At 38.9% G+C, this 11,851-nt stretch overlaps 1 protein-coding gene across 4 annotated transcripts in view; it reads left to right on the forward strand.

Moving 5' to 3' along the window:
- The window catches only part of YIPF7 (Yip1 domain family member 7), a 41,011-nt gene extending 32,922 nt beyond the window's left edge, over positions 1–8,089 (forward strand). For 3 of the 4 annotated variants that reach the window (XM_039542355.1, XM_039542357.1, XM_039542356.1), the window contains 2 exons: positions 3,276–3,457; positions 6,902–8,089. In XM_039542355.1, the coding sequence (XP_039398289.1) occupies positions 3,276–3,457; positions 6,902–7,064 (345 nt within the window). In that variant the 3' untranslated portion in view covers positions 7,065–8,089. Of the gene's footprint in view, positions 1–1,821; positions 3,120–3,275; positions 3,458–6,901 lie in introns of those variants that run through there. The other variant, XM_039542358.1, reaches the window with a different exon arrangement.
- Positions 8,090–11,851: the final 3,762 nt, after the last annotated feature.

An 11,851-nucleotide genomic window follows, 5' to 3' on the forward strand; every position in this document is an offset into this window, starting at 1 on the left:
TTTTTGATAGCAGGAAAGCTGAACCAGAAGCTACCAAAGACTCCTAATTCAATTATTGATCAGAGACAATGGGGCTCCCCATTGCTACTAAAACATTGCACTGGTTGTTGGCAACTGTTTCTCTGAAAGGGAGTGGAAACACATGGCAATTTTGAGGAATGGAGTGCTTCCCTTGCAATGGAGCACTCTAATTCGGGGGTGGGGGCTCTAATTCTCTATTTCCTCTATGATAAACTGCTGAATCAGAAGAATCTTACAGATCCTAGGAATATTTGTGCAGTGCCTTGAACATGCAAACTTCAATATAAATAATGACTATTGTTATTTCCAGTTCAATTAGACATACCCATACTAGCTCGCATCAAGCTACTGTGCTAAAAGTAGAAGTGTAGCTACAGTATCATAGGCAGCTAGCCGTCCAAAGTACGAGCCTATCCAAGAACTAGCCCAACTCACCATCCTGGCTACACTGCTATTTTTAGTGCGATAGCTTGATCAGAATTAGCGCAGATACTTCTACACCAGCTGGAAATTACACCTCTGACTTCAGTGGAGAATACTGTGTCTTTCTCCATCCTAATAGATACCATGCTGATATTGGTTAGGGCACCTTCCCTCTTCTCAAACCTCCTATTAGAGCCCTTTAATATTAACCTAAAATATATGCATATTTTTAAAACTCTAATTGCTACAGCAGATTACTAACAACTACCACTGGAGTCATTGCAGGTTTTTAATAGGTTTAACTTTTTCAATTGTTTGGGGGAATAGTTTCTACGGATCAACTGATAGACGCTGTATTGCAGACAGATGCAACAACAATAATCAACTAATATTTTATATTGTTTGTTTCAGAGTATTTAATTGACACAGCCCTACTTAGAAGCTTAATCTAAGATTAACAAATTACTGTAAGAGAGACAAAAGAAGGGAGGTTAGCAGCTAAATGAAAATTCCACTTCGAGCACTGTTTGATTTACAGAGAATTTATGTCTGGTGCAGTAGAAAGGAAGGGAAAAAAGAGGATATACCTGAAGATGATGACCCTGATTTTCTTCTCAAACTGTGTAGCACAAGTGTAGCTCCCCTGAGTTCAATGGGGATACTCCCGGTGTACATGAGATCAGAATCAGGGCCTACTAGTTTGGCAGAATTTGAATTGGAATGTGTTAAATTTACTACACTCGGTCTTGCGGAAGGAACAAAATAAAAATAAAATTAAAATATTGGGCCTGGATTCTCCACTGCCTTTCATCCTGTGTTCTCAGACCTGTGTAAGGTGGGTAGAAAATGCTACCACTTGTGTAAGTGCATGTAGAAGTTTGATTTGGTGGCATTTTATACTCACTCTTCACAAACGTGAGTATGCAGGGTGCAGAGCAGTGGATACCCAAGGCCCCTGGGTCTGATTCTGCTGTCTGTCACCTCCAACTGTAATGAGATATAGAGATTTTTACTTCTTGGTCACTGTTTCAAATCTGGCACAGATCAGTGGTGCCTGCAGCTTGTTGCTATCTAATCTAAAGACTGTTGATTGGCCTATTGGAAATGATGGTGGTGAGGTCAGTGCAATTTCTATTCCATTCTAATCCATATAGGTACTTATACCATGCTCATCACCATATTATCTGAGCACATTCCAGTAATGTGTTAAGCAAAATGACTAACATCTCTCATATGTTTGTTCTCTCATCCTCTCTCCAGGGGGAGAATTGTGTGTACAATAGAATGTCTTGTTTGTGATTTTTTTTACTATCTATATCTATATCTATCCATCTATCTAAAAATGTATACTCATGTTGCTGTATGTTTGTGTTAAAGAAAGCAAGTTCAAAGAAATGTGCCTTTCACTTGAAGTGGAAGGTGGTATGGTTCGTGATGGCCCTTAGTTCCTTGAGGAGTTAGTTCTACAATCTTGAGCTGGCCTCTGAGAAAGTTCTGCCTCCTGCATAGACAAGCTTTACCCTTATGGTAAGAAGTTCCACTGTGCCAGAGGCGCAAAGTTGATGACTTCAGGCTACATCCTAGAACTCTAATTATTTCCTAAAAAAACAGTTGTCAAAATCTGAATACTACCCCAACAGCCAGCATTCAGTCCACTTGTTAGCAGCCTGAGAGGCCAGACATTTCATGGGGAATGGGTACTGAGCTGCTACTCTCACATCTAGAGGTGATTCATCTAAATTAGAGTTGAAATGGCGTGAGTAAATTTGTCTGTGGCTGCTGCCTATATTGTAGTTGCTTTGTGGATAAATTAGAAGATAAAAGTCTCCAGAGCTGTCAGGCCGGGTACCTTTCACACGCATTACATTGACTAAAAAGAAATTCTGAAAAAGAGCTGGAGAATCACGCACTAAGTGGAGCAAAAAAAAGATTTGCTGATAGTTACTAGAAAGATTAATGTGGCAGGGAACATATACCATGGAGCAGCGGAGTCACAATACTTTGTGCTATACATGCTAGGTTTGGGTTCAGGAGAAAACTGTGACTCCTGCATGGTAGCCAAGGAAAGGAAGGGATAAATTCACCCTGAAATTCAACATATTTTCCCAAAAGGTTCACAAACTTTTATCGAGCCTGGTCAGAGTTTTGGGTTTGTATTGGAAAGAGACTCCAAGTCTTGCCAGGTTTGGTGTGAAAGATTCAAACTGCGGTAATGAAAGGGTACATGATGTCCCCAATGCACAAAGGAAACCACAAGTGTTACTATCTACTAAACAGATTGTGGCCTTGGTAATTTTTAAGAAAACAATGATACGTATTACAAAAAAAAGTAGGTCATCCCCACTAACCAATCTAGCATGAAATGTCTCAAGTGATGAGGCTCCCACCACTTTTCTTGGGAGACCCACAGCCTCACATCTCCTAGTCCTAAGATTTTCCTGATATTTAACCTAAAGTTTAATTTCGTTATTTTTATCTTACGATTCCAAACACCTTCCTGAGTCTCCCTAACCAGTTCCTGTCCTTCCTTGGAGCCTGATTACTACAAGGAAATGTAGAATTGGGTCCTGTATTTCTATCCATTCAATGCAAATTAAAATATAAATTATTAATGAAACATTTATCTTGGGATATTTTTATTTGAGGGGAGAAAAAATCCCCAAATACTGGCCTTGATTCTGATCACACATAAAATGGTATAAATGAAGTCAGTGTAAAACTTGTATAAGCAGAAAGAGGATCACACCTCATGCTTTCATTCTGTTTCCTCGCAGTGTTTCATGATTTATGGTACATGTATGCTGTTTTGTACTTACTCATATTTATTTCAGGCAGGAAAAGTTCACTTTGGCTATGTATATGGCATCAGTGCTGTTGGGTGCCTAGGAATACATGCTTTACTGAACCTGATGAGCATAGCAGGTGTCTCATATGGCTGTGTTGCCAGTGTACTGGGCTACTGCCTGCTACCCATGGTGGTCCTGTCCAGCTGTGCAGTCTTCTTCTCACTACAGTAAGTATCAGAGTATAATGGCAAAACCCATAAGGATTACTGTAATTAAGTCTAGTGTTACACAAAAAATTTAATGCTAAGACTAGAGGACACTTTATATTGCCAAAAATTGGAAGGAAAATATCAGTACATGAAGGAACTAAAAAGAATGTTAGTATTTTCAGATGGAAATGGACAAAGTGTGTGTGTGAGAGAGAGGGTTTGAGTGTAATTTTAGTTCTAGAATGGCTCAGAGATCTGTCACACTTTATATGAGCCCCAAAATTTTGTGAATTTGGATAAATAGTTCCAGTTTGGAACTACAGTATCTTTATTTAAAACAAAGTCGTGCTCAAAACTGAGGCCGCCTCTGATTTGACAGACCTCCTTTACTCTGTTTTTTGTTTTGTAAAACCACAGCAGTAGTAGTTTAAATCGAGGTTTCAACTTTCAACCAGGGTGCTGGTGTCGGCTTCAGAAAATCCCCAAGCACATACAATACATTTGTAATATGCTGTAAACCTACTAAAAGTCTGTCTTTAGAAATCCAAAAATATTTACAGTGGTAGCTCTTAAAACTTGACAATTTTATCAGAAATAGATAAGATTACATCAGTATCTGCAATGTTCCCTTGTGTGTCCTTACTTACAACAGGAAATGCCTTAAATACTACAAATACTGAGGTCATCTAACTGCAAGCTATTAAAGGCAACTGGCAGTTTTCAAGGAAACGTTTATTTGTTTTTTAAATAGAGCTGATCAAAATCAGAAGAGTTCTTTGGTCAAAGATTGAAATTTTAATGAAGCATTTTGTCAATTTCTAATTTTAAATTTTGTGAATAGCTTTAGTTTGGTCTCTTTTCACAGAAAATTTACCTAAGATAATGGACAGATAAGATACAAAGAGAGAGAATTCTGTAATTGAAACCGAGCTCATTCTCTTAGCAAAGATAGATGTTAGGTCATAAACACGAAAATTATCTGTTTTTTTCATATTTTTTTAATGCAAAATTAGCAATTTCATTTTAACTTTGAATGAATCAAAATTTGGGACAAGGAGGGTGCAAAGTGGCACAAAAGAAATGTCCAACACTTTCAAGCAAAAATGTGTGAAACAAAATTCAATTTTTCACAGGGCTATTCATGTCAATCTAAGATGGCACTGTGCATAATCACAAGCTGAGTACATTTTCTAGGGGTAATAGTGTCTGATAAGAATAGACTTAAATAAGCAGTTTGCTGATCTCTCCCCTCCCCCTTAGAAACCCTTCTTTAGACAAAATCCTTGAACAGAGGGAATATCCCATTTACTTGGGCTGCGTGCTAAGGCAAGTGAGTATGGGGCTAAAGAATGGAATCCTCGGGCCCAATTTGCAGCAACTGGTGCAAAGATGTGGGCACATCTACAGGCTATGTGAATACGTGGTCAGCAATTATTCCCCAACTTTGTGCTCTGGTCAATAGGTCCATGCTGTGTGCAGATCTGAAGTTGAAAACCTTCCATGTCCCACAAATCCCCTTCCATGTTCCTGTGCAAATTGTACCTTAGAGCTTGGCTCCATGGCACACAAATGCAGCCTGCCTGAATAGGTTCTGTTGTCCAGTCCTTCAATTTTCCTTGCATTTTGAGACTTTTGTGCTCCTGGAAGGTGCCTGAGGATTTGGCCTTCATAGACACCACTGGCACCAGGGCCATATTAGTGCTATACCATTTATTCCGGCAGGAATGTGCTGTTAGACTGAGAGCTGAATCTTTAAGTGCACCTAAGCAGCTCTTGGCTGACTGGGGCAAAGGTGACTTTATGCCATCTTTCCATCACTATCAATCCTGGAGCCAGCTGGGGTGGCCAGTTTGGCTCCCAGTGCAAAGTAAAGCAGCCACAGTTCTACTCTAAATTGCACCAATTTCTCAATGCCCCCAAAGTGCTATTATGCTAGATGGGAATTGCCACTGCACAGCATGCACCTGCTACATCCTTTCTGGTTTTGTTCAATATCTTCATTAATGAACTGGAGGATGGCGTGGATCGCACCCTGATATGGTAGATATGCTGGCAGGTAGGGTTAGGATACAGAGGGACCTAGACAAATTAGAGGATTAGGCCAAAAGAAATATGATGAGGTTCAATAAGGACAAGTGCACAGTCCTGCACTTAGGACGGAAGAATCCCATGCACTGCTACAGGCTGGGGACCAACTGGCTAGGCAGCAGTTCTGTAGAAAAGGACCTAGGGGTTACAGTGGACGAGAAGCTGGATATGAGTTAACAGTGTGCCCTTGTTGCCAAGAAGGCTAATGGCATTTTGGGCTGTAAAAGTAGGAGCATTGCCAGCAGATCAAGGGATGTGATCATTCCCCTCTATTCGACATTGGTGAGGCCTCATCTGGAGTACTGTGTCCTGTTTGCTTGCCCCACACTACAAGAAGGATGTGGAAAAATTGGAAAGAGTCCAGCGGAGGGCAACAAAAATGATTAGGGGGTTGGAGCACATGACTTATGAGGAGAGGCTGAAGGAACTGGGATTGTTTAGTCTGCAGAAGAGAAGAATGAGGAGGGATTTGAGAGCTGCTTTCAACTACCTGAAAGGGGGTTTCAAAGAGGATGGATCTAGACTGTTCTCAGTGGTACCAGATGACAGAACAAGGAGTAATGGTCTCAAGTTGCAGTGGGGGAGGTTTAGGTTGGATATTAGGAACAAGGTTTTCACCAAAAGGGTGGTGAAGCACTGGAATGGGTTACCTAGGGAGGTGGTGGAATCTCCTTCCTTAGAGGTTTTTAAGGTCAGGCTTGACAAAGCCCTGGCTGGTATGATTTAGTTGGGATTGGTCCTGCTTTGAGCAGGGGGTTGGACTAGATGACCTCCTGAAGTCCCTTCCAACCCTGATATTCTATGATTCTATGATTCTCCTGACACACCTCTAGTGTGTGCTCTATGCCAAGGCAGAGAAGGAATGATGTAAGAGCCAGTGTGAATGATCACAAGTGAGTGATACAAGACTTTGTCTTTTCTCAAGCTCATATTCCCTACCACACATGGCCTCTAGAGACCATCAGGCTGTCTTGGTAAAAGAGCAAATCTGCATAGCCCCATTTAAATAATAACATATTGTGCATGTTGATTTTAGCCGCTAGGGGACTTCTGTTCACTTTGAAATTTAAAAGCTCAGAGCCCAGTTTTGCTTATAGCCCTGGACAAAGTAGTTGGAAGCTTGCTAGTCTTCCAAGTAGTACCATTGATGGAGCTGTTGTTTCCATCTGAAATGGAGCAATCAATTTTGCTTGATGTTTTATTATTTTAATTCACTGCTCAACCTTGACTTTCATTACATAAGTCATTCCTTGTTTGTACCAGTGACTACTGCCTTATTAACAACAAGATCTTAGACATGAACGAGACTGTGATAAGACTTCATTCTGCACATATTAACCAGTGGATTCTCTTTGTTTTATTTTTGCTTCATAGGGGGATACTTGGAACCTCGTTAGCTCTGATTATTATTGGATGGTGCAGTCTGTCAGCTTCCAAAATTTTTATCTCTGCATTAGCCATGGAAGGCCAGCAGCTTCTCGTGGCTTATCCCTGTGCTCTACTTTATGGTCTTTTTGCACTTCTGACTGTTTTCTGAAATGTACTTTGTGGCAGCCTGATTATATTCTATGTCTGTGGGTGTTTTTACTTTTAATCCTCCTAGATTCACATGAAATTCCATTAACAAAAATAGATTATGATTTACCTTTTATTTTCTTAATGGATCATGGATAAAGAAATAAAACCAGGATGATAACTTTAATAACGACATTCTAAAAGTCTCAAACCTTAAAAACATTTCGCTCAGATACTAGTAAAAATAAGGCATCTGAGGGAGGAAATATGCAAAATAAAATGTAATTTTAAAAAATGATATTGTGTACTTGCAGTGTTTTGATGGGGATAATATATATTGTGGAAGGGGTAAGTGAAATGCAATAACAATGCAGTATTTTATAGGCATAGTAACTCAAGTGAAAAGTTTCAAGTAATTGTTTTAATGTAAGTAATGTTCAGTTTGGCATTTTACATGAATATAAAAAAGAATTCTTTCCTTTTTTTAAAAAAGAGGTTGAATGGCCTTTGTTTATAATGTTGAAGAATTGCCAAAGATGGACAGCAAGAGCGAAGTTGTTACAATACAATGTAAGCAAACTAGGAATGTCATCCTGTTTTTTGGTTTTTTTTTTTTAAGAAATGTGGCTCTGCAAAGCCTTGTTGTACTGTACATAATGTACAGTAATGCTAGAGTCTAAAATTGCCACTAAACCACTGCCTGCTGTCACTGCAGAAAAAACACTGCACAAAGCAAAGGTAACTACTAAATATGTCTCCTGAAAGGCAGAACTGCATTTGTGCAAGCAAAGTACAAATCTCACCCATTTTGTATACAGAAAAAAAATCTATTCACTGCTGTTAGTATTACAGCAACCCAACATTTTTGTAACAGTGCTGGAGCACTGAATGCATAAAATATTTCAAAAAGTACTATTGGGAGTATCAAGCCATCAGACGGGAATAAAGATGTCTGGGTATGCTTAACATTTTAAGAGGCAGTATCCTGTGTTAGTGAAAGAAACTGAAGAATGTAGTCATAAAAAGGCTCGAGAAACAACACTGTAAAGGCAGAACTGAATAATAAACGTAATAATAAACTAGATTGTAATCAATGTTTTTACCCATTTTTCTCTTTGAGGAATATTCATTGATTTTTCTCCAGTGTTTTCATTATTCAAAACTATTCAGTGAATTTTCTGCTAAATATTTTACCTCTGTGGATTGATAGTGAATAGTTGTGTGTAGGTATTCAGTATTCACTATCTGAACTGACTAGGGTCCCAATCCTGCAAAGAGTTATGTACATGTTTAACTCTGTGCTGTGTGAGTAGTCCCACTGACCTCAATGAAACTATTCAGAGTGTGTAAAACTAATAACCTTTGTAAGTCTTTGCAGGATCGGGGCCTGGGTTAGTTGTTATTGCTCAGATGAGCCACATGCTATGTGTTTCTACTTCCTTATTGAAGGAGCCCCACAAGCACTTATGGCGCAAATACTTGCCTTTGCAAATTTAATATCTGCTTGCTGTGAATGCTTGTGAGGGCAACTTTGAAATTTGGTTTTGCTGAACTTCAGCACAACTTGATCACACTAGTGTTGTCAGGAAACAAATGCAAAAGGGGCACAAGCATGAACTGACCAAATTCTTGTAACAATTCCACTGATTATTTATGGAAAAATATTTGCTGTATTCATCCACCTTCACCAAGAGGGAAAGATACATACAGAGCTTCACTTACTTCCCATAACACAGCAACAAGAAGACAATTCAAAGAAATAATTAAGGGTTTTGTGAGAGTTTTAGATGTTTTCAATTTTAAAAAATTAAACAATCAGAGCCTGATTCATAGTTGTCCTGCACATTGTATAGCCATTTCCACCAATGCAAAACAGGTATAAAATGGTTCCATTCTCATCTGCCAGCATTTTATACCCACGCATTAGGGTACATGACTACAGAAGGTACGGGGCAGCCATGAATCAAGCCTTCCATATTATGTTTTTTATGTTAATAAACAACAAGTATAACTTAAGGAAATAATGGACACCTTGCAACTTTGCCATCAAAGGGCCATTGACAGAACAAATGCAAACGTGAAGAGAAAATGTGTGATATGAAGTGATGCAACTATTGTTATTTGATTCTACTTATTAAGCTCCAACACATGCTTTCCAAAATGAAGGCAAAACGTACCCCAAAGAGCTTAATCCCAAGAGAAAAACGTGCAAAAGGTGACAATGGGAACCCGAGGAAAGAATAACTTGGCATTTGCTTGTACTTGTGTTTATCACTGTTGTTTAAGCACATGAAGTAGAGTGTGTTGTTAGAGGAGTTAGTGTGTCTATAACGCAGTGTGTCATTCTTACGCATCTCACTGTGCTTCATGGTTTTGCAGATTTAGGTCTATATTCCTCTTTACCAGTGTGACCAGAAGCCAGTGGATGTGTGTTGTAGGGGCAGTGACTCTCTAGAATCCCTCCCTTCCCTCTGAACCTGCAAAAGATTCTTTACCACTAGTCCATGGATTTGGTGGTTCCTACAGATTGAGACAGGCTGGGACTGGAAATACATGAATTGGTGACCACCCCCCTAATTTATTCATGATATCCCAGATTTTTTCCACCTGAAAGAAGCATTCCAAGGTGCCAGCATTCCTCTAGTCTCTCTGCTCTTTTTTGGTTCTCTGGTCAGTTTTACCAAGGTGTGTTCTATAGAGCCTTTAGTTAGTAATAACATCACTGTGCTACTCTCCCATATATAACAGCAATGGAATGGAAATGTAAAGAGACAATAGGTTGAAAATGATCAGGCCTCAAATAAAATCACTACAAAACATGCATGTGTGATGGCAGGATATTACCATCACATTGCTTTGTTTTGGACATGCTTCTCCCAAAACCAAACCAACAGCACTATACTTTTCCCCCTCTGGACTATTTGTACCATGCTATTTCATTTTCCCACATCACTGCATAAAAAGGTTAAAAAGTGTGGTAGGCCATTAGTTTCAACTTGCTAAAGAGAGAATTATAAAATACCATTTGATCACTGTGTGATTTTTAATTCATGTTTTCTCCTCTCCTCATAAACAGACACAATTTTGAACTGTTTTTTTGAGTGTTGCCAACTCCAATAGTTCAATAATCATGAGTCAGAACCCAGCCAATCATTAGACGAGCCTAAAAATCATTAGCTTTTACAAAGAAGTAAAAATCATTTTTATGGTCTATCTTCTGATTTCTGAGCTATCCTCACTATGAATGTGAAAATTCAACCTTGAATATTTACAAACTACATGCACAAAAACCATGGTTATTTAGCCTCTATTCTCTCATTTCAAACTATGATTCCAACAGGGCACATACTGTGGACAAGAGGCAAATTGGCAGTCACGTTATAGGGATATGGAGGAAAGGTTCCAGAAGATTCTGTGGAAGGTATGGTAAACTAGACTGAGAAATTGTCAGGTAGTGTGAGGCTTCAAACCAGACTATTACGTGAATGATGCTGTGGCCAGAAACTGAAAGGTTTGTTACAGCTGATGCTACCCAAGAATGCTTTGGAGTGGCCTGCTGCTCCAAAAAGTGCATGTTGCTTTACTTTCCCCCTAAAGGAGTCAGAGATTTCTCTAAAATAGAACAGAGTGTAAAGAGAATCCAGAGAAAAGCTCTGAGAGGGTGAATAAGGGGAGCCCCTGAGAGAAGTTTGATCACAGTGACTATGGTTTTATTAACAAGAAGCTAATGAAAATCAGACAACTTGCTGACAGTAGAGTGAGCTCTGCTGATATTGATCTGAATTGTTTTCTAGTGCCTCTGTATATGGAGTCAAATTCTCTGATTTTGTAAATTGGGAAAACACCATTGACTTCAAAGAATCTGTCAGCTTACACCAGCACAAAATCTGGCCCATAATATTTTAGTGTATAGTTAATGTTAATTTGCCTGCATACTCTCCCTGAACTTCTGCAAACTCATACAGCATAATTAGTTTTTAAATAATATATAGGTTTTACTGTGCCTCTGTAATTAGCTCTTAAATTGAAGTCCTAAGCTTCTGTGTTTTAAATGCTTCTCCAATAGAACATGCTCTTCTCTCTTATTGACCTGTTTATTTATTGGTGTGTGTGTAATGTATAAATAGATAGATAAAAATAACAGTTGGAGCAACAGCTTTAGCTAAGGTTGCCTAAGCATTTTCATTCTAAGACCCCTTTTTCAGTTGCTTACAATTTTCTGAAACTTTATCTATTGTGCTGAAATTGTCCAGGTTTTGGGCCTGCTTCTCCACTGTCTTGAACCTTGTGTGGTCAATTACACCTGTGTAAAGTGATGAGAGCCAAGTGAGTGTAAAATACTACCAGACTGGTAGTGGGGAAAAAAGGTCCTTGGTGTCACATGATTTTACTTTTTCCAAGTTTGACGAAGAACTGTTTAGCTTTTTTGGAGCATACCAAGAGTAAGAAAGCACACTCTTCTCACTCAAAAACAGATTTTGCAAACATTTTAATACTTCTATCTTTGAACCAGTTGGGGACAAAAGGTTGAAATGAGGTGGAAGATAATAACCCTTAAGGAGAGAGATGCCTTTCATTTTGTAATGAAAACCCATTTGACTTTGCCAAATTAGGAGGGTTTGAAAAACATAGCTGGCACATCTGCAGTAGATTAAAGACAATAGCATTTTTAATAACTGCCAATACCAACAGAAGAGTGTTGCAGTGAGCATGTCAGATCTTTTTTGCATATTAAAAAAATCTGGATAAGTGCAACTTTTGGTTACTGTGCAAGTGTTGATCACTAATTGCTCCATACTACTCACTACA

The sequence above is a fragment of the Mauremys reevesii genome, linkage group 5 (genome assembly GCF_016161935.1).
Source record: "Mauremys reevesii isolate NIE-2019 linkage group 5, ASM1616193v1, whole genome shotgun sequence".
NCBI lineage: Eukaryota > Metazoa > Chordata > Testudines > Geoemydidae > Mauremys > Mauremys reevesii.